Source organism: Sinohyriopsis cumingii, chromosome 3, assembly GCF_028554795.1.
Source record: "Sinohyriopsis cumingii isolate HCF-2022 chromosome 3, ASM2855479v2, whole genome shotgun sequence".
NCBI classification, from domain to species: Eukaryota; Metazoa; Mollusca; class Bivalvia; order Unionida; family Unionidae; genus Sinohyriopsis; species Sinohyriopsis cumingii.
In genome coordinates, this window is record NC_142963.1 from 49,276,487 (window position 1) to 49,302,537 (window position 26,051).

The 26,051-nt window shown below is 34.1% G+C and overlaps 1 protein-coding gene across 6 annotated transcripts in view; it reads right to left on the bottom strand.

The window, feature by feature from the left end:
- Window positions 1-1,035: 1,035 nt before the first annotated feature.
- LOC149802823 (uncharacterized) overlaps window positions 1,036-26,051 on the bottom strand; it is a 34,729-nt gene continuing 9,713 nt past the window's right edge. For 2 of the 6 annotated variants that reach the window (XM_089952273.1, XM_089952270.1), the window contains 9 exons: window positions 23,237-23,297; window positions 22,596-22,674; window positions 19,280-19,425; window positions 18,188-18,406; window positions 16,136-16,225; window positions 7,884-7,968; window positions 5,805-5,965; window positions 3,755-3,889; window positions 1,036-3,264 (listed from right to left, as the gene is read on the bottom strand). In XM_089952273.1, coding sequence (XP_089808399.1) covers window positions 3,076-3,264; window positions 3,755-3,889; window positions 5,805-5,965; window positions 7,884-7,968; window positions 16,136-16,225; window positions 18,188-18,406; window positions 19,280-19,425; window positions 22,596-22,674; window positions 23,237-23,297 — 1,165 coding nt within the window. In that variant the 3' untranslated portion in view covers window positions 1,036-3,075. Of the gene's footprint in view, window positions 3,265-3,754; window positions 3,890-5,804; window positions 5,966-7,883; window positions 7,969-9,859; window positions 9,881-16,135; window positions 16,226-18,187; window positions 18,407-19,279; window positions 19,426-22,595; window positions 22,675-23,236; window positions 23,298-26,051 lie in introns of all 6 variants that reach the window. The other 4 variants (XM_089952271.1, XM_089952274.1, XM_089952272.1 and 1 more) reach the window with 4 other exon arrangements.

A 26,051-nucleotide genomic window follows, 5' to 3' on the forward strand; every position in this document is an offset into this window, starting at 1 on the left:
AGAGTACTGTCCAGAGTAACACCTAGGTTTCGTACTGATTGTGTGAATTTAATGTTGGCGTTGCTGATATTTATTGTTTGAGGTAAAGGATGTGAATGCGAAAGTCTTTGTGTTGTGATCAGAATGGCCTCAGTTTTATCATCATTCATCTGCAGCTTGTTACATGTCATCCATGATGAACTATATTATGATGTAAGACGTATGTTGTCAGCAAAAGACATGAAAAAAGGATCCAGTCCACACTGACTTGACCCATGTCTTGATGTAAGAGGTAGTGTCAACTAAAGACATGACAAAAGGATCCAGTCCACACTGACTTGACCCATGTCTTGATGTAAGAGGTAGTGTCAACTAAAGACATGACAAAAGTATCCAGTCCACACTGACTTGACCCATGTCTTGATGTAAGAGGTAGTGTCAACTAAAGACATGACAAAAGGATCCAGTCCACACTGACTTGACCCATGTCTTGATGTAAGAGGTAGTGTCAACTAAAGACGTGACAAAAGGATCCAGTCCACACTGACTTGACCCATGTCTTGATGTAAGAGTTAGTGTCAACTAAAGACGTGACAAAAGGATCCAGTCCACACTGACTTGACCCATGTCTTGATGTAAGAGTTAGTGTCAACTAAAGACGTGACGAAAACCAACATTCAGACTAGAACTACAGCCCTTATAATGATATAAGAATTTAGACTCTACTTTGTTTATGGTTAAAAGAAATTAAGTTGTCTTTTTTTTAAAGCAAGTTGTCTATACAACCTTTTACACACTAGTTTCAGGAGTATTTAAATGAACTATGGTCAACTGGCAATTGTATACCTTGTTTACACCGAAATGGAAAATCGCTTAATTCGTATAACCGGGGCTGTGTAGATGTTTTTGCTGTCAACAATACCCACCATGCAGCAGTTACATCTTTGTGAGGTACATCATACATTCAGATTAGAGGACTATATATATGTATTGAAGTTAAATAAAGAAACACTAAAGGTTTTGTCAACTTGCATATCATTTGACAGCACAAATGCATATGTTTAAAAGACTTTATTTTATTTTGTTAAGGCAGTAAGTGAGACTCATATGAAATTTATACAAAACATAGTAATCTGCTGATGTCGACATAGCACTGCAGATTAACTTGGGTTCGTACTATAACTCCCAACATTTTGAAAAATAATAAACTCACAATGTTATGCTCAGTTAAGATACCTTATCTATATTTATCTAGCATGATACGTTGATGATCAGCCCGGATACAAACAACGTCACAATTGTCTGAGAACGTTTACATGGCTACGAATACGAAGCCTGTTTTATGCATAGAGATCAACGGCAAATCTGTTTCGCAGCTGTTAACCTGCGTTAGATATCACAAAAAATTATGTGCAACCTCTTATCGGTCTTGACGGCTTTGGGTACTTCTGCACTTCGATTACCAGTAGAATCCATCCTCTGCATTTAAATTGATTTTCTTTTCTTTGTTTAAATTGTATTGGAGATATCGGTCAAACCAGACCAGACAGCTGCTTAGTCAAATTGTGTACGCTTCCTTGGACAAAAAATTAAACAACTTGTCATGATATCTCTACCGAGAGATAGCCTTTAATAGATACTTGAAAAATGTAATGAATTAGAATTCTTAATCCCTTTAGAAAAAAAAATATCTTCAAACATCACAATAATTTACACGTGATATTTGGAGTGGAAAATATTACAAATTTTCAGAATCGCTGTGAACACTTCGTTTGTCTGAAGTCAGTAGTAATGATACCGTTGCAACATGAAAAAGCTAATAAAATACAACAATGCTGATTCTTTCACTGATCACAATTTAAGCCAATAAAATAAATAAAGGATGTTGAAACTTTTGGTCAGGTTCCAATGCAGTAGCTTGCTAACGATGACGGGGGGCGGGGGGGCCGGACGCAGTGGTAGCCTCGGGCGCCAAAGGTCTTGGGGCATCATCGTCGCCCTAGGCGCCATTTAGTACGCCACTACAAATCTGACATTTTCTGGAATAAACGATTGCCATACCATATCCGGAGATTGAGGGGCGAGGATTTCCACACCCAATGGATTCTGCAAACGTTGATACCGGAAAAAAAACCCCACGTATGATCGTATTCTTACATAAAACAAGAGAAACCTTTAAATGCTTAGATGCAATTTAAGCTATCTTTGGTGAAGGCCGGTGCGGTAGCTTGACTTAACTTATTCCTTTTCAGGGTCGGCTCGCGCTGCCAACCAGCTGCTATCACATAGATGAGCGTCTCGTAAGAGTCAGCTTTTAAGATATGTTGTGAAATAACAACTTTAGGGAATCGTTCAGTATGAGGAATTGTTCCGAGGAATAAAGATGTTTGAAAAGTAATTAAAATAAGTTTCTCAGATTCCGAAACGTATTCTGATATATACGTAAATGAGAATACACATCAGTCATAGAGAAGCAGTTGAGTTAAAATGAAATCCCCTTTGCGTGCATCATTATTTCTAAAGCGCTGAATAAATAAGATGTATTAGGGCCAGAGAGCACATTTTATTTCTCTCCAACGAAAATTAATTGTTTTATGTGAGACAGGAGAATGTAAAAGAATCGTATGATTTTGGTTAATACACACTCAACGCGAAATGCAATCATTTCATTTGTGCGGCCCGGAAAAAAATGGTTATCTGCAGGGACATGGCCACATTCATACACCTCGTCCAACAATGCTGAACACGCAAATATATATATATATTTATATATATATATATATATATATATATATATATATATATATATATATATATATATATATATATATATATATATATATATATAAATTCTTTGACATCCGTGTGGTTTAGCTGAGAATTGCCTGTACAAGTTTATCAATATCCGATAGTGAAGTTTCGTTATGGAAATAAACCCCACTTATTAGTGACTCGCGTTATGACAGCGTAACTCGTCTACGCCCACCTTCAGAAATATTTGTCTCACATATTAGAAGAAAAATGTTCATCGGTACACGGTTTCGTCCTTTAGACGCAAAATTGCCTATTGGTTATTTCCTGAAATTGTTGTAGATATTAATGCCATATTGGTCCTGTCCTAAAGCAATATTGTCCAAGATACTGAGGGACAAAGTCACTGCGTTTAATGTTCCTCGTGATTTTGTCTTTCACAAGCCTTTGGTAAATCTTGGATCGAACTGACTGCCAGTCAACGTAATCCTGAAGGCCGCTTTGTAATTCGTCATCACCGGGATATGGAGATTCCTGAAAGGTACAGTCAATTATAGACTTTGACATGAATACGACAAATGTGCTCCAAATTGGAACATTTCTTTTTTTATTCACGTAAAATTAAAATTTACAATTTAAATTGTTCCTATATCGGATTGATTGTAAACTTTGGATGATGTTTACTTTCTCAAATGATAAAATGCTATATGAAACCTAATTCCGTTCGATCTGTCATTTTAACAACATTGCAATTTCGTGTATAATTAAAAATTAATCCAATTCCTATGTGTCTTGTCCAATGTAGCATTAATGCACGACGAAAGAAGGAAATTTATTTTCCTGTAAAATCTATTCCTTCATATTTCCAGTTTTTCCTTTCAACACTTCTGCATTATTTGACTATTTATTGATCTTCACACCTCTATATGAGGTACTGTATAGGAGTGGTCTCATTTTAGCAGACAATGTGAAATTATTACATAGCAAAATACTTAGTGTCTAGCTAATACAGTATAGGGCTTACGATCTCACGTAAATTCATCATAACTGCGTCATTGGCTTTTTCCAGGAATAGTTTTTTCGATATCATAATACATTCAGAACCATTGCTAACAACACTAAAGCTTGGCTGGTCAGGAAATACAAGACTGGATACACCCTGAAAATGAAGTGCATCAAATGTAGAGACTAAACATATATGGATAATGAATCAGAAATACGCTATATGTACATATTATGTGACTGTAGATTTTTTTATATTTCTGACAAGAAAGCAATAATTTCGAGTCTATTCTCTAATAAAATAAAGATCTGTGTTTGTAATGCACGGATGCCCCCCACATGCAGAACAAAAGGTCTAAGTCCATAATTGTAAATAGCACTATTACTACATCCAAGTAAAAAAAATACATATCACTTATATAAGCATACAAAACCGCGTATCAACATTTTTTGGTCTACCTCAATTGACTATTGCTTGATTTTGCTATGATTTGTCCTTAAAATGTTTCAGCAATTTTTTAAAAATTATCCAAAAAAAAGTTCAGTTGCTGTAATGACCTCAGTATCTAATAAGGTTATCATAAATTTGTGTATCTGAAGTACTTTTTCTGCTTATTCGTACCAACAAGGTTATTTGTCAAACGAAGTCACGGTAAGCCTTATAAAAAATCTGAAAAAGCAGCGTAAAATAAAGAGAAACGGAAAAGTTGCTGTAGTGGGCAAAAATAGAATAAGGTTATTTACATATACAAACAAATATGCCTTAACATTAGATTATTTATATATGCTAAAAGATATGCCTTAACATCAAGTTATTTACATATACAAACATAAACGCCTTAACATAAGGTTATCTATATATACAAACAAATATGCTTTAACATCAGGTTATGTATATATACAGACAAGTATACCTTAACATCAGGTTATTTATATATATAAACATAAATGCCTTACCATCAGATTATATATAGATTCAAACAAGTATGCCTTAACATCAGGTTAGTTATATATACAAACAAGTATGCCTTAAATGCAGGTTATTTATATATATAAATAAGTATGCCTAACATCAGGTTATGTATATATACAGACAGGTATACCTTAACATCAGGTTATTTATATATATAAACATAAATGCCTTACCATCAGATTATTTATTGATACAAACAAGTATGTCTTAACATCAGGTTAGTTATATATACAGACAGGTATACCTTAACATCAGGTTATTTATATATATAAATAAGTATGCCTAACATCCGGTTATATATATATATATATATATATATATATATATATATATATATATATATATATATATATATATATATATATATATATAAGTATGCCTAACATTAGGTTATTTATATATACAAATAAGCATGCCTAACCATTTCGTTTGTGCACGTTGAGCGTTTTTGATGAATTTAATTATTAAGATTCTTGGGAAGGACGGACAGGCAAACACTACCAACACATTATACACTGGTGCTAAAATATTATGTACAAAAATTAACACGCAGGCAGCAATGTATTTATGTGTCGTAACCAAACTGTTTGACAAAGAATCTCATTATCTCTTTAGATAATGTTTAAAGCAGACATCAGGTTAAAAAAAGTTTCTAGCCTTCTGGGCGTTAATTGACATCTCTGATGCAATATGTCTCATCTATTTGCCATTTCTTAGCTCATTAAAGTTGTCTCTAATATTATTGATTACTGTCTTCCTGATTATATGTTTAAACGAACATTATTATTATTATTATTATTATTATTATTATTATTATTATTATTATTAAATATAAAACATATAGACCGTTTAAGGGTGCAACACACGAGCAATTTGTATTATCCGTGGACCGATTTTCTCAGATGTCATAACTTGTCGGGGTTTGCCGATGTGCCATTGCTTTGTGAATCTGTATATTTTTCGTTTCTGACATTATGTCAAAAGACGAAATATAAGTGACCACTGAAATATTCCTAATTTCAAAAGAGTTACAAAACAACAGACTGACAGCTTCTTATATCCATTATTACGAATGTATCATACATAATGCATGACTTACAAAGTACTGGCCTCGCTCTAGCACCTGCACCAGGACAAACATGGGCTTGAGGTCGGCCTCTGTTAATTGTAGGTCCTTGATTGGTTTGTTATCAAGCTCATTCGTGATAGTTTTCCGTCCCACAGTCACGTTGGCATCATCGCGCATCTTTTTGTCGTACTCTGTTACCAAAGTATTTGTTAAAATATGATTGATAAAAAACACGATACGTTTTCTTAACTCAGTTCCATTGTTAAACTTTAAAAGCTTATCCTGCTCGTTTTGCAAAAACATGGCAACTGTGAAATGTGATGAGCAATAAAATTAAACGTCAAAATCAAATACAATTCATGAAATTTAAACAATCGTGCGATGCTGTTATGTGATACTATTATGTGATACTTTTATATGAATATAATACTGTATAGCGTCAACATTACCAGATATGAGTTTATATTAGACTTTGAATAATATTTATTCAAACCAGAAAATAAATAAGATAAGAAAGGGCTATTTACTATTTTTCCAATATACACAGATCGTATAAATAAACACGAATTGGAGATGTAACAACGTAGACTTCAATGAAAAAGGGAACTTTTACAATCAACAAATTTTATTGCCAATTGACTAATTAAGTGTTCTAATTCTTTTCATTTTCTTTAAAGTTATGAATATATAAATGATTGTGTTTCATTCAATTTAGAACCATAATCCTATGCACCAATCATCAAGAACGAAAAATTCATACAGCGTTCGAAAGGAGTAGCAAGAAAAAGATTATTAAGATGGTATCAGTTGCGTCCCTTTTATGATCTCAGATTGGTACACTTTTCAAACAGAACTAATGAAATTTGGAGATGTTTAAGTGAAAATTCCCATGTCGAAATTATCAAATGTACAAGAGAGATAGCCTTAAAAGTTGTTAAGTTGATAATCATGATGGCCAGTATGATCGGAGTCATTGTGATATACGACCAGCTAGGTATAGTAAGAAGTCATGTAGTGAAAACCCAAAGTCGACACGTTAATCCGTTTAGAAGGATTTCTAATTACAAAATTTGCAACATACACAGTCCATGTCGGAAGTAAAATTGCTATTATTTTCATTTAGAAGCAAATACAGTTTATATCATATCAAGCTTTGCAGCTGAACCCCTATCCCAATATGATCATCTGTTCAGGTGGAAGAGCGATAACACTATTTTCAAGATGGCAAATTGAAAATCAGTCTAGCAGCATTTTCATTCAAAACCTTCAAGTTTTCAAGATGGCAAATTGAAAGCCAGACTGGCAGCATTTTCATTCAAAAACTTCAAGACGGCACAAGAAGCCTGTATCATAGCGATAACAAGATTTTCAAGATGGTTCCACTGCGGACATGATGGATATCAAATCGACAACCTTTTCATTTAGGAACATTTATATGAATACAACCATCCATTCCAGAGAAGTGAAAAACACGATTTTAAAGCACGTTGTCGTGGCGACCATGCTAACGTGGGATGAGTGTGGTATAATGCTCCATCGGAATCATCCTGGCAGATTACAAGTTCTATAAATATAAAAACTCATGCTAACGATAGACGACAGGCAATCGCATAGGCCCTTCTCGTCATCGAACATTAGTGTTAAATGTCTGCCTCTATTGGTCATTCTTTAATCAGTAGGTGAAAAAAAAATGAAAATACTATGGTAACGTTCTGAGACAGACTAACGAATCACATCAAAGTCATTCATATAATAATACAATGGTTCCTAGTTTTTATTTTTTTTCCTGATTTAACCTTTTTTCCTAATATATGTGATACCTGTCCAGGAATAAATCCACTTTCAGTGCAACACAAACATGTGCAAGTCAATTTCATTTCACACAACATGTCTGCGAAAAAGTGGAGACTCATCTTTCGCGATTAATAATGAAACGACAACAACAAAAAAAGATAAAAAAAATAAATAAACGGTCATCTTGTTCAAATGTAGCTCAGTGTCTGCTAATTGCAATTTCTTTAATTTTCTAATCAGTCCAAAGACACACGCTTGCTAAATAGTATATCGGGAAAAATAAGTGACTTACAGTAGACAGTTCTCATTACTTACCGAGCTGTTTTTTTAATAATTCAGCATGAATATCCTCTTTCCGTTTCGACTTTGATTTTCCTGGCATGGAAGCTAAATATGCACCCTAAAATTCAAAGTGGAACTGCATTAATAAACAAAATCTACTTATTTTTTTACCAGGAACGAGTGGCAATGACAATTTTTAAAAAGAAAGATTTTAAACAATATTGATATCGATTTTCACTCATTTAAGTTTTACGATGAGAATGTTCTAATTTTTACACAAAACAATATGTTTCATATGCTTATCGTTTGAAATAAACTTGCCCAACGTTAGAAAGGACAAAGAAATGTAAATATATTCTAACCTTTCGTGTCATATTTCTTGAATTCATGAAAAAGAAATAATTAGTCAAAATGTGATTTTTTGTGAATATCAGAGTGGTTGATTCTTTGCATAACAGAAAATCCTGCATTGATTGTGTTATATTTTCCCAAATATAAAGGAAAGCACGCAAAGTGTTCCTGGTGTCAATATTCAAATTGAGGATCACCTGCGTGACATTCCGATACACAAACCACTTTAATACAATATCTGGACTTATAAAGTTCCATGGTACTTGTGCCTTAATGCGATGCAGAATATCCTAGATCGAATCACGACGAAAGAAATATTTTTGTCCCTGTCCTATTACTCAAAACATTAAAACTTTGGGAGAAAGAAAGTTTCTCCAGGCGGCCCATATAGAGTTTTCATATACTACTAAACAAGTATTACTTTTTTATAGTTCAAACTGTATTACGTACTGATAACTTAAATTTCTTTTTAAGTGTAAAATCATAATTTGCAATGATTATCCCCCTTAGTTTTTAAATGAGCGATAAGTTGTTCACAAGCGAGATCACTCAAAAATATTTATTTGTCAATTAAGAAAATTATTTTCTCTCTGAAAAAGAGAAGAATGGTGAAATAAGTGGAAAGTGAAACAAAACCATAAATTGTAAATTGTTTTGCCAGTTCTCTATTATACTGTCGTGGGAATTGTCATTAAATTGCTTTGTAAACTGTATTGTTAATTGCCTTGTTAATTGTTTTGTTAATTGCACAATTGTAAAGTACGTCTTATAATGGTACCAATGTTTACCTACCATTCTGTATGCAAAACATTTACATGAAAAATGGGGATTTGGGGGCATTCTGCTAAATAAAAGGATACTGCAGTTTTATTTTCAGTTCATTGAATAATGTAGTTTTAACAAAATAAATAACTTTTTTAAGAAATCCTTAAAGAAGAAGCATCTATTAAGGATATTTTAGACAAAAATATTGCTCCATTTATAATGAATAAATGAACAAAATCACTATATTTTTATTAAGCAAAAACTATGCACATTTAGTAAGCGTTTATTCTTCTAATGTAGTTCTACTAAAGCGAAGATCCTAAACGCTATGATATTTGCGTGATAGACATGCACATGAAGTCAAATTTATACGCATTTAAATTGTGTTGTAAGCATGTACATAAGTAAATTTCATACGCATTTAAATTGTGTTGTAAGCATGTACATAAGTAAATTTCATACGCACTTAAATTGTGTTGTAAGCATGTACATAAGTAAATTTCATACGCATTTAAATTGTGTTGTAAGCATGTACATAATTAAATTTTATACGCATTTAAATTGTGTTGTAAGCATGTACATAAGTAAATTTCATACCCATTTAAATGGTGTTGTAAGCATGTACATTAAGTCAATTTAAACGGATTTAAATCGGTATCACATGCACATTGGTAAAAGAAAATAACAAAAGATTCAAAACGTTAGTTGAACTTTTCATAAGATATTTAAAGGTTAAATTCTTTTCAGAACGCTTGGAAAAAATCACAGCAAATCGAATTATTTTCAACACCAAAAAATGCACAAAACAAATTGACATATATTTAACTATTATGTCATATTTAAAGGCTCAAACCATTCATTTGCATACAAATATTCTGGAGTATCAAATTTACCTTTCCTTGCGTCCGTCCCCTCTGTTCAAAACATATAAGTGACAAGACTCAATCTTCATTTAGCAAACTATTGCAACCGTAACAAAAGGGCATGTGCTATACACATTAATACAATTCAGGTATAAACTTCTGCCACGAACAATTATGACATGTTAACATATAACAAAACGCAAACGCTGAAGAGTAAAAAAAAAAAAACTTATCGTATAAATGTTCTTCAATGAAGAAGAAATGCGTGATAAACAGATATTATGAAACGAATTTGTACTGGTAAGCACTTTACGTCAAGAGAACAAGAAAGGAACATACTCTATGTACGGAAAAAATTCAACATGTATATACGTTGATCCTTGCCCAAAAAATTGTGTTTCGTTCACGTCATTTTTATTGGAAATCAATGTTGGATAGAAGGAAAGTTATTTATATCGAAACCTAGTTATATCAACTTAAATGTTCTCACGCATAAAAAGTCTTTTCTCCTTTAAATACAGTCGAAGTTTGTAGCATTTAGATTCTAAAATTAGGTACCGGAAACCGAATTTGAGACGGTTAACATTATGCACAATAGGAGAATGCGAGCCAACATGAGACCGACATAATTATGTAAAGCAATTCCAAAAACATGAACACCAAGTGAGCCTGACATAACTTATGTGACCACTGATATATCACCTTGTGAATGCAAATTCACTTGTTTACTGAAAGAGGGAATAAATATATTTGTAACAATCTTAAGATATATTCTATTTTTATTTAAACAAACATCTAAAAGTTGCTTCAAAATATTAAAGAAATTCAGATGTGATCACGTTCTTTGCAATACCTTGAAATAAATGTAAACATTAGAAAATGGTTAAAACAAGGAATATGTTCTCATCAAGTTAAAATCGTTTTCTTGCAAATAATTAAATATCAAAGAAATTTCGATGGATTTATTGATGTTCGTCTGAGAAGTTCATAGTTATTCAAGCTAGAGGTTACACTGTATTAGTTAATTCCCACACACAATATTTTAATTGCAAACACATCTTCAAGATTGAAATCATTTGTTGGTATTTTATAAGCTAGTCTTAAAAATGTAATTTTATTATTAAAGTATCATTCAAAAGTAAACTAATTTATGCTTTAAATGCAAAACCCAAACCTTACTAACAACGTCCTCGGCCTTTACGATGTCGCGCGTTAGTTAAATAAACTGAAAACAAATATTAGCCGTTTTAAATGGCCCTCAATTGTTGTTTAGTCATAATTTGACAGGTGTCACAGAATTAAATGATGATTAACCTAATCACATGGCTTTATTCTGACTAAATGAAATCTTCGTTACATTTAACAACTGATGGAATTGCAATTATTAATTCATAATTTCGCTGATATCACATTAGCTCAATGACGTGTCATGAACAACAGCAACGTAAACAATATTTTGAGGAAACTGGAACTAAACGATTCTTTCGTTTTTTACATTAAAAGTTGAAGAAAGTAATTATGAAAAATTAAATTTGCAGGTTTTTCTTTGATGATGGAAAAGTCCTACATTCGCACATCTAGCCGTATCTTCGTCCGCCAAAAAGGTATAAATTTGGAAAATATCACTACGATTCGACTCGAGCAGGAAGAGATACGAATGTTCCGATTCTCCAAACCTAAGTTTCTAAATTGTCCTTACCAATGGTCCCTTTCCTTGCATTTCTCTAATAAAATATAGGAAGCATTTGCATGCACTGTACCATGTGGACACAAAGTTTCAATTCAAAATCTCTAGAACTGAATCTCTAAACACTTCACACGAACCATAAACAATAATATAACTCACAAGATTCGGATAATAAAGGCATACATACCAATTCAGATTGAAAAGCTCATTAGAAATAAGGTCTCTGAAAGGTAACAAACTCAGCCAGCCAGATGCAATTTCACCTCACTATAACGCATAGGTGTTGCTCGCAATCAAACTCATCCACGACCTTGGTGATATAAACGTACATAACAAATCTGACAAGGTCTGGTAAAGATCTGCTCAGAAATATGGCTGGTACGGTGTTAATCTGAACATGGTCAGATGCAAAATCACTGCATTAATATGCGTGATGTCGTTCAACCATGAAAGTGGCGGAGCAAGAAACTATGTGCCCCCACACCAACAGACTTAAATATGCAGTACCCACCTATGATATTGGCCCCACCCTATCCCAACCCATCGGCCAACAGTTGCGGGGGTTGCTTCAGAGGTTGCTACGCCAATGATCCGTGATCTTGATCGTACACGCTTACATAGCAAAATGTCGGATCAAAGTCTGTTCAGAAATATGGTTTAAAGGATATCCACAAGCTCGCGCAATCAGATACAATATATTGATATGCATTGTTGTCACTCACAATCGAATTATTCGGAGTTTGATGACTTAAACGTACATATCAAGCCTGGTCAAAATCCGAAGGAAAGGTGACTGACGCAGGATAATACGCTAAGTTCTTATGGCCTTTGATTGGATGGGCTAATGATTATGAACAGGAAGTAGCATGTACCTTACATTGATATTGTCATTAAGAGAGCTACGCGTCTTCGCTAGAGATGGCTCCGATATAATAACCCTATCTATACCTTGGCGTATCGAGCCGATATTTCTGTGCTTCGAGTCTGTGAATTTCATTGGATGCGGCGACAAGCCACCGCATCCAATCAAAATTAAGTTGTTCAAATTTGAACACTGTTCCTACATGATCCAAACAAAGGGAGCACACAACTTGAATGCATTGAAAAATAAGCAGACTAAGGCATGCATAATCAAAAGTCAAAATTTCTCTCATTGTACATAAAACGTTTATAGAAACTATATTATCATTTGTCCCTCTTTTGTCTTCACAATTTCATGTAATCTGACTGGCCGTGCCCTTTTGAATTTCTTTGGTTCACACCTGTATATAATGAAATAATATCATTGACTCCTCCCACTGGCACTACTTTTCAGACCATTCACAGAGAATCATAGTAAAACGAAACGCAATAGTAAACTGATGTCAATTTGTTTACTTCAACAACGAAGGCAGTATATCTAAAATTGCATATCCAGTGTACATAAGAATATAATGCACATTAAATTAATGTTACAAATTACAGCGCATATTTCGACATAAAAAAGCAATTTGAAAATTAAAAGCTGAAAGTATAATCGATCAAAATATTCCAGAGAGAGAGAGAGAGAGAGAGAGAGATGATATTCCAGATTTCTCCATCACGTTACGTTTTAAAGGGTGGTTCTACTTTCAAACATTTCAAAAGCATCTAGCCATCCCAGGACTTTGATTGCTATTAATTGAAAGGGATGCATTTCATCTACTTGGAAAACAAAACTGAATCATTTTTAAAATCACTTGTGGTTGTCAATTACGATCATGAAAAACACTGCTAGCATCGCCGAAATCCCCTCAGCATATATCATCTTTTAGAAAAATTATTAGGAGTGGAATGCAGACATATAACCCGATGATGTCAGCAAAATATAAATCTGAAAACGAAGTTCTTAAAGAAACTGTTAAACCACACTCATTGACCCGCAACCATGTTGTGTAAGAAGCCAACAACGAAATATGTTTTTGTATACTAATCTACATACAAAATCCTAGCCAGCATAAACTGTTGAAAAATCAATTCATATGCAGATATAGAAGGCTAAAATATCTTGCTGGGTATGAATTTTACTGATCGAAACATTCAACAGTTCACTCAGGTTTCAGACGTTTGGCATGGATACGTTCGCAAACAGCTGCAATTTCAGCAGCTATAACAATTGCACAGTGACTTTGAATAGTATGACTATTTATGAAACTGTCAATTCAACTCTTCACAAATATACAAGTTTTGCACAGAATTTAGCATTTTTTAGGTGGATTGATTGCTTTAATTTGCTACCACACTAATGCTCTTTTTTGTCTTGCATTTTTAGTTAAATTTATCTAAAAGGGTTGGAGTGATCTTTTATTTAAGGCACTTAATATAAAGCCAACTGATATCTCACTCTTCTCCTCCCCTCCCATCCCCTTTCTCTTTTATACATGAAATAATCGATGTGATAGGGTTTGCTTGTCTTAAGAGATCAATATATCTGTCAATTCTGTTTGATGGAAATAGGCACGAAGGTGAAACTATGCATGTTCTTTTGAACATTGTTGATACACATCTATTTTTCTGATTGTCAAAGAAAAGCGAGAATATATAAACATCGTCCCACCGGAAGCTTCATTGCTGCTATTGTGGGTTTGTCGCCATTTGTCAGCAAATACTATAGGCTGTACTGGGTGGATAATATATTTGCTGCAGGAAGAACCCGGGAAAATCCCTGGGAAGAAACACAGACTCACGAGAATCTACTGGCATCTTTTTCCCTACGGACAACGATGATATCATTGATCTGTAAAGGCAAGCTACGGCCTTTTCATACCAAAGAGATAAAAATGGTACTAACAGCTGCAATTTAGTGTTAGGTCTGGTCGGCCTGGTGTCAGGAAAATGTGACTGGGTGGAATATAATGATACATGTCTACGGAATGATGCCCCAGTGCTAGACATCAATTTAAACTGACACATTGCAGATATCCTCGCGATATGACTGGAAAATTGTTAAAGCTATGTTAAAAATCCAAATCACACACACACACACACACACACACACACACACAGAGGCAAACACCTCAGACCACTCGGTCACCCAGGGCATTAGACCACACGGCCACCCGGGGCCTCATCTCTTTAATACTCGTTCAAGAGACGGGGGTGATTGTTTGGTATGACTTTTATGTGAACATTGCGAACGGCTCAAGGATTAAAACAAATTTCAACACTTATTTAGACTAACCTCCTGAACGGTTTCGGAGTTGTAAACAAGAATGCATGTCAAAGTAAGAAAGTGGTAAGATTGAAGATGAGACCAAAACGTCAAAACATTTGCACTTATACGCCAAGCAAATGCAAACTGGGAGCATACGAAATAGCCATCATTTCATTTAATCATAACAAATTATGAACTTATCATAACTGTTTTCTACAAATTCGCATACAATTGTTATATGAATACTGTGTCACAGTTTGTAATTCATAGGGGTCTATTTGAGAAATGTTCTGTAAGTGGCTTTACAAATTAGTTATGTGAAAGAATATTTGAACTAGAACCCCAATCCACACCTCAGAGTCGGTAATACCTAATATACCAGGACATTTACTGTTTCATTTCCGGAGCACTATTCTCAAATGATTGTGTTTGTCTGCAAACAAGGGACAGCTCACACACACACACACACACACACACACACACACACACACACACACAACACAGTCACACACACACACACACACACACACACACACACACACACCGGCTGCTGCAATTTAACCGAATTGGTACACATGTGAAAAAACAACTGCACAGAGGCGCTTTTTTATACTCTGAATTTTCCTCATTAAATATTTTGTTCATAGCATTAGAACAAAATGTAGCGAAAGTATTAACTGAACCATAGGGTCATTTTGCAGGAGTGACGGGTGGGGAATGGGGATATGGCGGAGAGGATGAGGGGAAGATTGGTATATGTAATGTCTAGATGACTTTTTCATTACTCACTATATCTAAAACTGGATGACCTGATCATCAGTAGTATCTTATTTCTGCAGTTTCTTTCAAAAACGCCGACAAATATCAATCTGCAGTGCGAAACCTTTCCAAATCTTGCAGTTGCTGGCCAGGGGTTGTTAGTTTGTATGTGGCCCTGGACTTCCACTTTCAAGGTAATAGGGAGAGAATAATACCTACAGATGCACCTTGGGATTGCATAACACTTTACTTATCTGCTGGTTACAATATATGTTAGGCGTTTTACGTTTGTATCTTTTAATTTGGATATCACTTATTGTGTTTCCCAGATTTACCTTTTTCCGTGTCAAAATAGTAGTCGCCCAAATGAAAATAATTGCTGTAATATGTACAATAGAACAAGGACACCCTTGAACAGTGTACACAATGAATAAAATCAAACTAAAACAGCCGCATAATTCTGTGTATCGAAGCATCTATCTGGCGTCAAAAATGTTAATCAAGGCCACAGGCTTTTTAAATATGACAATGACCTACAAAAATTGCCTAGTGCATATTAGATAGCTTTAAAACTGAATCGAAAATGAGGTTAAAGTTGAACTATTGTTATATTATAACTGACGAGATACAAGTGTTGCAAATGCAACAATAAAAAAATACCCAACCAAAGAAAACCATTAACGGGTACCTCCTGTTGTTCTTTTTTGTCAGTTTTTATTTTCATAGCGGCTTGTTCTCGAGTTTCCCACACAGTTTCTAACTGAAAGTTTGCATCAAACTGAAAATGTTATTTATATGAGAAATACAAATACGAAATGGTTTGAGAAATAATATTTTAAGTTAGCAACTACAAATCAGAAAAATATATTGCCATTTTGATCCGTGTATAACGCAGGCCCAGGCAGGGCACGAAAACATGTAATCCTTGTATGGAGACATCGGATTATGTGGGATCGAGACATTGGCTAATGTGGTCTTTATTAATGTATTGAAAGTGACAGAGCTGACAACAGATAGTTTTAAAATTTCATTGGATTCAAGTGTCAAGCGAGATAACTCTTCAAGACCCGGCTTAAAAATAAAAATCATTTGTTTGTCTTAGATAAGAACGAGAAAATGGTGGCTGGTTTGTAGCATGTCGTCTGGTAAAGCGCCAACGTGACAAAGTAGAACAGCGGCAAAATAGATCGATAAAGTGAGAACTCGAGAGGCGCCGGTGGAAAAATAAGCATGTCAATACCAAGGAAAATAATTGGGTGGCAACATGACAAAATTAATTTTGTCCCTTTGAAGACTTCTTTTGTCATTTTGTCTGCATAATTTGTCGCCTTGTTGCCTTTTCGCTTTTTTTTTTCGCGTTGGCATTTTGTGGTTTTGTAGCTTTGTTGCTTTATAGCATTTTTGCTTTGCAGTAGACTTGTGCTATGCATGTTATATATTGGGTTGCATTTTTTAACTTTGTTTTCATGCCGCCTGTGTACTCTTGCTTTTTACTGAAACAGCGAGTAAAACGGGATCTAGTATTATATAGTCACAATTTTTGAAATTTAACAAATTTTTACCTATAATTGCCGGTATATTATTTTACTTGTACCAACAAAGTTTGACCTTACGCTGCTGCAAACAATGGCGGTACATGACGATATCCAATGCGCATGCCAACCGAAAGGCGAAAAAGCGATAACACGCCAAAGTGACAGAGCCCCAACACGAGAAAACTACCAAACGCCGTGTTAACACAACAATAGGGCAACAAAGCGACTAAACAAAGCCAAAAAAAGGGACTCAACATTATGTCGTTGTGTGTTCTCAGTTGTATCCATTGGCTCTCTGTCCCTGTCTCGCTAATGTTTCTTTGTCACGTGATTATGGCACTTTTTCGCTTTTTCTTGCAGCGTTGGTGACACGTGGCACAAATCAGCGACCATACGAAAACACTGCATCAGATCATATGATTCAATACAAGGGAGAAATAAAATCATGTTGATAAAAGAACACCAGAATAGATTTAATCAAGTATAAAGTGAGAAAGTGGATATTCATATGATTTCTAAAAACATATTCTATCACCGTCTGTAGAATAACCATACAAGTCACAACTGTTAAAGGTGTACCATGACTGGTATAATAAATAGCTCATTCCCGTGTATACAACAACTAAAGATAAGTTGCAAGTTTCCGGGAGTGGACAGGGTAGACCAACTAGGAAACATTCCCGGGGGCTCACCACAGTCCGAGGGGTCCACCGCGTCACAATTTGTAATTCATAGGGGCCTATTGGATTATTTTTCCTAAGGCCACAAATCCTGTCCGCGGCCTTGGCAAAGATGCAAACATACAGTATAGTCCTAAATATGGACTAGAATCATGAAAGACTGGTCTGTACCTTATTATATGTGTTGAAATAAATATTTAAATGATAAAGTTTTGTGTTATATGCTTGTTCATATAGACGTCATTATGTGCACATATTGGAAGGAAAGTCACAAAATTTCTCCCGTCGGTATAATTAATGCAATTTTTATTTGCCCAAGCTAAATTAATATATTAACAAATTTTCCAACCTTGGTGAAAAATATTCAATGATAGCACATGTAAATACCGACAATCTCTAAATATGGTAAAACTCAGTGGTTCAGACACATTTAACATATACTACAAATAAGTGTACACCTTGTACTCTATTACAGGTACAAGCTACAAAGTAATGATAATCCGAAAGACGAAAAATGAAGAATACCTTTGATGTTCGTCTGATTTTTGGCAACTTGGTCGCCTTGTCATCTTTAAGGTCATCAGCTTGTTCTTTAGCGGTATCTTCTGTAGCGTTCCTTGCGAGTCCCTGTATGTCTATAGACATTCGTCTCGCCACTTTGGCTTTATGTTCCTCTATTATTCCGTCATAATCAATAATACCTAATCGTTCTCTTGTATTCCTGAACCCAGGTAACGTTTCCTCCTTGAGAATACGAAACAATATATATATATATATATATATATATATATATATATATATATATATATATATATATATATATATATATATATATATATATATATATATATATATATATATATATATGATGCAAAATGAACTGATAGGTTAGCAGACAGATGGACAAAGCCTTAATGATATTGAAGCTGGCAATGTTTCAAGTTTAAGAAGTAAAAGAAACTACTAGACTTAATAGTCTTTTATATTATGTGGTGGTCTGGATGGATGGACAGACCGATGAACAAAAGCTCAATAAATATTGAAACTGAACGATCCCTATAGGCAAGTATATCTTAAACCACTAGTATAATACGTGTATCTAGGATGGGCCACTAGTATAATACGTGTATCTAGGATGGGCCATTAGTATAATAGGTGTATTAAATTTCGTAAAGATGTATTTAACGATTTTTAAGCCTCGCTCCAGAGACAAGAATGTGAAGTATGGATCGATGGATGGATGAATAAAGAAACACACACCTGAAAATGCTAAAATATTTAAACAAAAGTATCATGAATAACAGTCGTGCATCTACATTACTGACCCATTATGTGTGCCAGTTCATAAATATGTCTGAAACAGTTTGGGAGTTATTTGAATTAAATGGTGGGCCTTTCAAAAGGAGTACACTAAAGAATGTAGTACATCGAATATAAAACATTGTAGGAATCGGTCGAATGTACGTCTTGATACTGTTTAAAATGGTATGGTGTATATAAACCTAACGATTGCAAAAGATAACGTTCCTGTTTCTTTAAAACCTCCAATCAGAATTTAATGCGTATGATAACGGGATAGCTTAGCCTAAAGCCCTATTTCAATGCAGTTAAGCTTACCAATCTTTTCTCCATTTCAATGTTATTCTTGTAAGCCATAGGTTCCTTTCGCTCTTTCCACTTCCGCCGAAGAACTGTGTAGTTCCACGTTCCGAAGCGTTTCATGGAAAGCATGATGGCTGCCTTACTCTCCTCGTCCTGCTCTTCTATAGGTAAGGAAGACAGACAATTAACTTCAATATTTGAAATTGCAAATAGTTACAGCTGTGGTCTATAAATGCAATAATGCCCCCCCACACACACACACACCCCACCCCAAAAAAAACCCCCATCTCTTTTACAACATGCTTTATTAATACATTAGCCAAAATCTATGGAACATGTTACTGCAAAGGACATGATTTTTAGTCAAATCACTAACAAGGGTAAACACTTTATTGAAATTTGCATCATGTTAAATCTTAATAATTTGGCCAAATTTGTGTTATGAAAGATTGTAAACAATTTCATGTGGATGTAATTCTTACTGATAAACCAGACATCTGATTTAATATGTTTGACAATGACGTTAGCCAAATCGTTTAGCGTCATATGATAGTCACGGTGTTTAAGGGACACATTCCGTATCAAATATGAAATAATAAAAACAAAATTAAAAATATCGCCGGTTTAGATTATTTTGGCAAAGGGATTTTCATGCCAGGATGTCATTCTAACTTTATTCCACATGTCCCATGTGTTCGATGACATTGACGATGTATATTTTTTTAGCAATGTACAATCTGCATATCGCCCTTGCCACAGTACTGAAACTACTCTTCTAAAAGTAGTTAATGACATTCTCTCTGCTTTGGATAGCGGAAAGAGTACAGTCCTCACCCTTCTTGATTTGTCTGCATCATTTGACACAGTAGACCATAATATATGACTTCACCGTCTCCAGCATGAGTTGGCATTCGTGATACAGCTATTATTGTATGTGACTCCGTCGATAGAAAGGGATACAAAAGGAACAACACATAAAATACTGCTTTTTTTGTAACGTGACGATATATACTAGTTGCATGGCATGCTATATGATGAGTTTTCTGTTTGATGACATTAACGATGTGTACTGGTTGCATGGCAAATTACTGGATGAGGTATGTGTAGATGACATTGACGAGGTGTTTTGGTTGCATGGCTAGTTAATGGATAAGTTATCTTTTTGATGACACTGACGATGTGTATTTGTTGCATGGCAAATTACTGGATGAGTTATATGTAGATGATATTGACGATGTGTATTGGTTGCAGTTAATGGATGAGTTATCCATTTGATGACCCTGACGATGTGTATTTGTTGCATGGCAAATTACTGGATGAGGTATGTGTAGATGACATTGACGATGTGTATTGGTTGTATGGCAAGTTACTGGATGAGTTATATGTAGATGATATTGACGATGTGTATTGGTTGCATGGCAAGTTACTGGATGAGTTATCTGTTTGATGACATTGACGGTGTGTATTGTTTGCATGGTAAGTTACTGGATGAGTTATCCATTTGATGACATTGATGATGTGCATTGGTTGCATGACAGCTTACTAGTTGAGATATCCAATAACGCCTCCTCATAAAGGACAATAACAAATAAAACACAACGCCCAATTAAGAAAGGAAAATTAAGACAAGCAATAAATCATAACAGCGAGCTATTCAGAAAATTTAACAAATGCAAAGCAAATTAAGAACGGGAGGAAACAATTATTTAAAAAGAAATTGTGCATTAACATTAAAGACCCATTTGTCCATGCATTGTGGGGGGATGGGTGTCGGTTTGTATCTCTCTCTATGCCGTCTGAGATACAAGTCTGATAAAAGTCGGAGAAAGATGCTTGAAATATGTCAACAAAATGTTTTTATTTCTTTCATTATTGTATGTGACTCCGTCAATGGAAAGGGATACAAAAGGAACAACACATAAAATACTGCTTTTTTCTTAAAAATCTAGTAAAATAATTTATGTAGCACAGGACTGCATTAATGATTGATAAAAGAAGAAAACATATTTGAAATCGTATTATTGATTAGCACGGCAGCTATTTAACAGTCAGAAAAACAATCTTTGACAACATGGAGATTACTGTGGTGTTTTAGACCAAGCACTATGGAACACACCAGTCAAATGACACATTGCAGTATTTCAATTTGTGTCAATCAAAAGGACATTTCGTCAAAATCTTCCTCTTACAGATCATCTATCTCATTTTCCTTCAAAACATTTGTTAAGTGTTTCTTTTGGTGGTACAGGGTTCCGTCTAAGTCGAGGAACTTGTTACTCAACTTCAATGGTTTCCTTATTATGGCGTTGGAATATGTCCAAACTATAGTCTTTATCAAACTGCTGCGGACAATTCTCTAGGAAGTGAAAAATATGGAATATTTACGGATTAGTATTTCACGTAGATAATACCGTCCGAAAGTAAAATTTACGGATTAGTATTTCACGTAGATAATACCATCCGAAAGTAAAGATTTACGGATTAGCAATTCATTTAGATAAAGTAAAGATTTACAGATTAGCATTTCATTTAGATAACCCCGTCCCAAAGTAAAAGAAAAGTTACATTTTACATATAATTCTTGTTGGTATTTTTGGCTTACACATCTACTAGCATATATTTAGTCATCGACACTGAAATGAGTGTCAAAGCATCTTATCAATCAATTTAATATCACAATGGGGAAAATAACACAATATATATGTGAGTTTATTTAACTCTTCGGATAATTTTAATGTATTTGTGCATTCTCGTTTGTCGAAAGGAATTTTTTTGCATACTTTTCAAAATATTGTATTTGCGACGAGTATAGGGAGACATCCAAACTGCATAACGCATCAGTTCATACATATTTACAAATAAAAGCATTCTCATAGTTGTGTATGCTGTTTTATATGCATCTACTTGGAACATAGCTTTACCATTACGTGTAAAATTATCTTAAAACGTGAATTAACCCATTTCCAACCATGCGAAGGGGAGACAATTATTCACGTACTCTGAAGCGAGACAATTCCTAGTAGCCTAACATTGATCGGAAGTGAAGACGAATTGACCTGACTGACAACTCACAATTAAGAGTGATATGAAGAAAAATGAACTGTGGAACAACTACATCAAAATAAAACCGACCTTTTGTACGCTGATAGACACAGATTCCTATGTATAAAATTTAGCTTTGTATTATCTGTCACTTGTGTCTGAAACTGAAAACTGAAATTTAGCTCATAAATACCGAAATGATGACTAATTAAATTGCAGATAGATAAAGCTGCATACGAAATTATAATCATCTGTGTTAATTGGGATATAGTGAAGTTTATTTACTTACCATCTTCGTATTCGCTTTCGGACTCCTGCGAACTGCTCGGTCCCACTGCCCTTAATTTCTTTAGAACTGATATACTGCCCTGTTATGGAAAATAGTTGAACTGAATTTGTATAAAATCATGTAACTAAATACTTGCTGTCATTTTCATTTTACTTTTTGCTATTGAACTTTCAAAGATTCATACACACTAGTGCGTGTGTCTCTGTGTGTGTGTCTGTGTGTGTATATGTGTCTGAGTGTCTGTGTGTCTGTACCGATGTTTTACTATAGAGTGTGGCGAGAAAAACGACAGGTCATGTCTACAATATCATCATCATACTCATCATAATCAACAACAACAACAACAATAATAATAATAATGATAATAATAATAAAAACATGCATGCAAACATACATACAACGTACATACATACATACATACATACATACATACATACATACATACATACATACATACATTCATACATACATACATACATACATAAATACATACATACATACATACATACATACATACATACATACATACATACATACATACATACATACATACATACATACATACATACATACATGTAATTAAATATTTTGCTGTATATTTATGTAATAATGCCCTTATTGTACTAATGGCAAGATCTTACCGACTTGACTATGTATAGCCAATCTGAATATCGGCTGTCTCTCACCAAAACTTGCCCACGCCTGCAACAATGGTAATAATAATAATAATAATAATAATAATAATAATAATAATAATAATAATAATAATACTAATAATAATAATAATAACTAAAACAGAAGGGACGGTACAGAAATAGATAAAATAACAGTCTGGAAGTAGTAGTTGTTGTAATAGTCAACAAATGCTCCATACTTGTTCCAGAAAGACGCTGTCTTTAATTGTTAAAAATGAGTAATTGTTGTAAAAGCAATATGTGTCGTAATCGTAGTAGTAGTAGTAGTAGTAATACTACTAGTAGCAGTAGTAACTGCAGCAGCAACAATAGTAATAGTAGTGTTACCACCAGTACTAATAGCTGCTGTAGTCAGTAAATACTTAATGCTTGTATCAGAAATACTTTACCTTGCTAAAAAATTATTTTGTACATATTTGGTTCCAATTTCGCAACAATTACTTTAAAAAGATATATTAATATAACGACTTCGTCTTTCATATTTTCAAAGACCAAATCAGTATAATTGTTTTACTTTATGTCATGTTTCTGGCAGCCTGAACCCCCTGCTGAAACCCTACTCCAATCCCCGCCCCTTAAGTATAATTCGAACATAATGTGTTATTACATAGCTTTACAAATTTTATGGTATTTTCTTCATAAATATTAGGCAATTGAAAAAGGCAACAAAATTAGAACAAAGCAAAACATAAAAATTAACAATAAGAGATATGGCGGACGTCATAACTGGACTATTCAAAGTGAATTATGATAAAGGCAGCAAAGATGGACAACATGTACAAAAATATTAGCACACAATTTCTTATTACCAGCAATGTTTATTGATTATAAGCTATTCCTTATTCCTTAGCAGCAAATGACATATTCTCTCTCTCTCTCTCTCTCTCTCTCTCTCTCTCTCTCTCTCTCTCTCTCTCTCTATATATATATATATATATATATATATATATATATATATCACCAAAATACAAATTTTTATATCCTCTCAAATATCTCATTTTTCGAAAAACTACAATTGCAGTTTGTGTTTTCAAGTTTATCTTTAATTTTTAGACATTGCAGTATTCTTTAACTTTATTGAGAATGCTTCGAAGTTATGTAGCAGTTTCAAATAAAGTTTTATAACTTTATCCAGAGAATCATTCATATATTCATATTATTTTTATCCTGCATAATTTCGCTATTTGTCTAGCAACATCGATACACGTTAGAGTCAGCTTGTTAATTCCAAAATTGTTATATTTTGTGGTTTATCATATGTTTAATACATGCATTTAATTTTGACCGGTTGCCTATATTACAATTTATGAGATAAGGAATATACCTGTTTTAATTTGAAAGTTCTTGTTTGTTTGGTGTATATGAAACAGGTTCTATCCCTTGGTGTAACAATATAACATTACATGCAAAATATAACATACCTGTCAAATATAACATTACATTTCAAATAGAAGACAACGTATTGCAAACTTCCGACAGCTGCCTTTGGCACTGAAAAGTCTTATAGCTCGGTCTCAAGTGTCCATGACACTGTACTGAGGTAACTTTAATGACCCCCATTCATTTAAGAGATTAAGATTCAGAATTTTGGTCTATATCTTACACTTATCTATTGTCATGGCATTTATTTATTTACACCTGGTTTGACACGCCTACCTCAACTGTTAAATCTATTTATCAACTCCTAATGAGTCAGCTACCAGTTAAACCATCTTGCAGGAGGTGTTTGACTGCCTGGGCAGGCATTTAAGCCCTACTTTGCCTATATAAGCTCTATTGTTAAGTATAGATAAATATCATAAAGAATTCAATTCACACCAGCCGGTTTATCTTGACTGAAATCACGATAATTGGATAATGATTGCCTACATGTGTAGCAATCACAAATTACAGAAAAACAAACACACTAGACAAACACACCTGATACCATCAATGCCCAAATCAACATATTCACCTTAATGATTCCCCGTATCCCCTTTCTGCACAAAAGAGAATCTCTGAAAAAGGTATACGCCCGGATTCGTAAACCTCTTGAGGTTGGAAACGATCGATAACAATTGTAAATCTTCCTAGCATCAATACTTCGAAACAAAAGATAGATGGTTATTATTACGATCGATGTGTCAAGTTACAGACGACTATGTAAGGGGTTTTATAAAACTAATATAATTTAGTGCGAATCTTCTGGTATTTGTCTTGTTATGGTGTGAACATGCCCATGCACACACACACACACACACACACACACACACACACACACAGACATGTATATATATATATATATATATATATATATATATATATATATATATATATATATATATATATATATATATATATATGCACGTGTGTGTGTGTGTGTGTGTGTGTGTGTGTGTGTGTGCATATCCCTCACATGTTATCGTCAAACACACAATACTGCAGCCTAATATCGTTTACATCTTACCTATTGATATCACCAATTCAACGAATTATATATGTAGACAATTTTACACAGAGAAAGTCTTAATAAAGGCTTCATAAGTAATTGAATTTATCCAGCTAATGGACTTGATATAAGACACGCGCGTTTGAAAAATAATAATATTAGTTCATGTTCCTCGCCTTATGGTTGCCAAAATTATAAACGAATGTCATGTGCACAGTATTTCAACTGATAGATCGACCAAGATTGTACTCAAGAATCACATTTACATGTGAAGTCTCTCTCTCTCTCTCTCTCTCTCTCGATTGAGTAAATACTTACATACATAGATACATA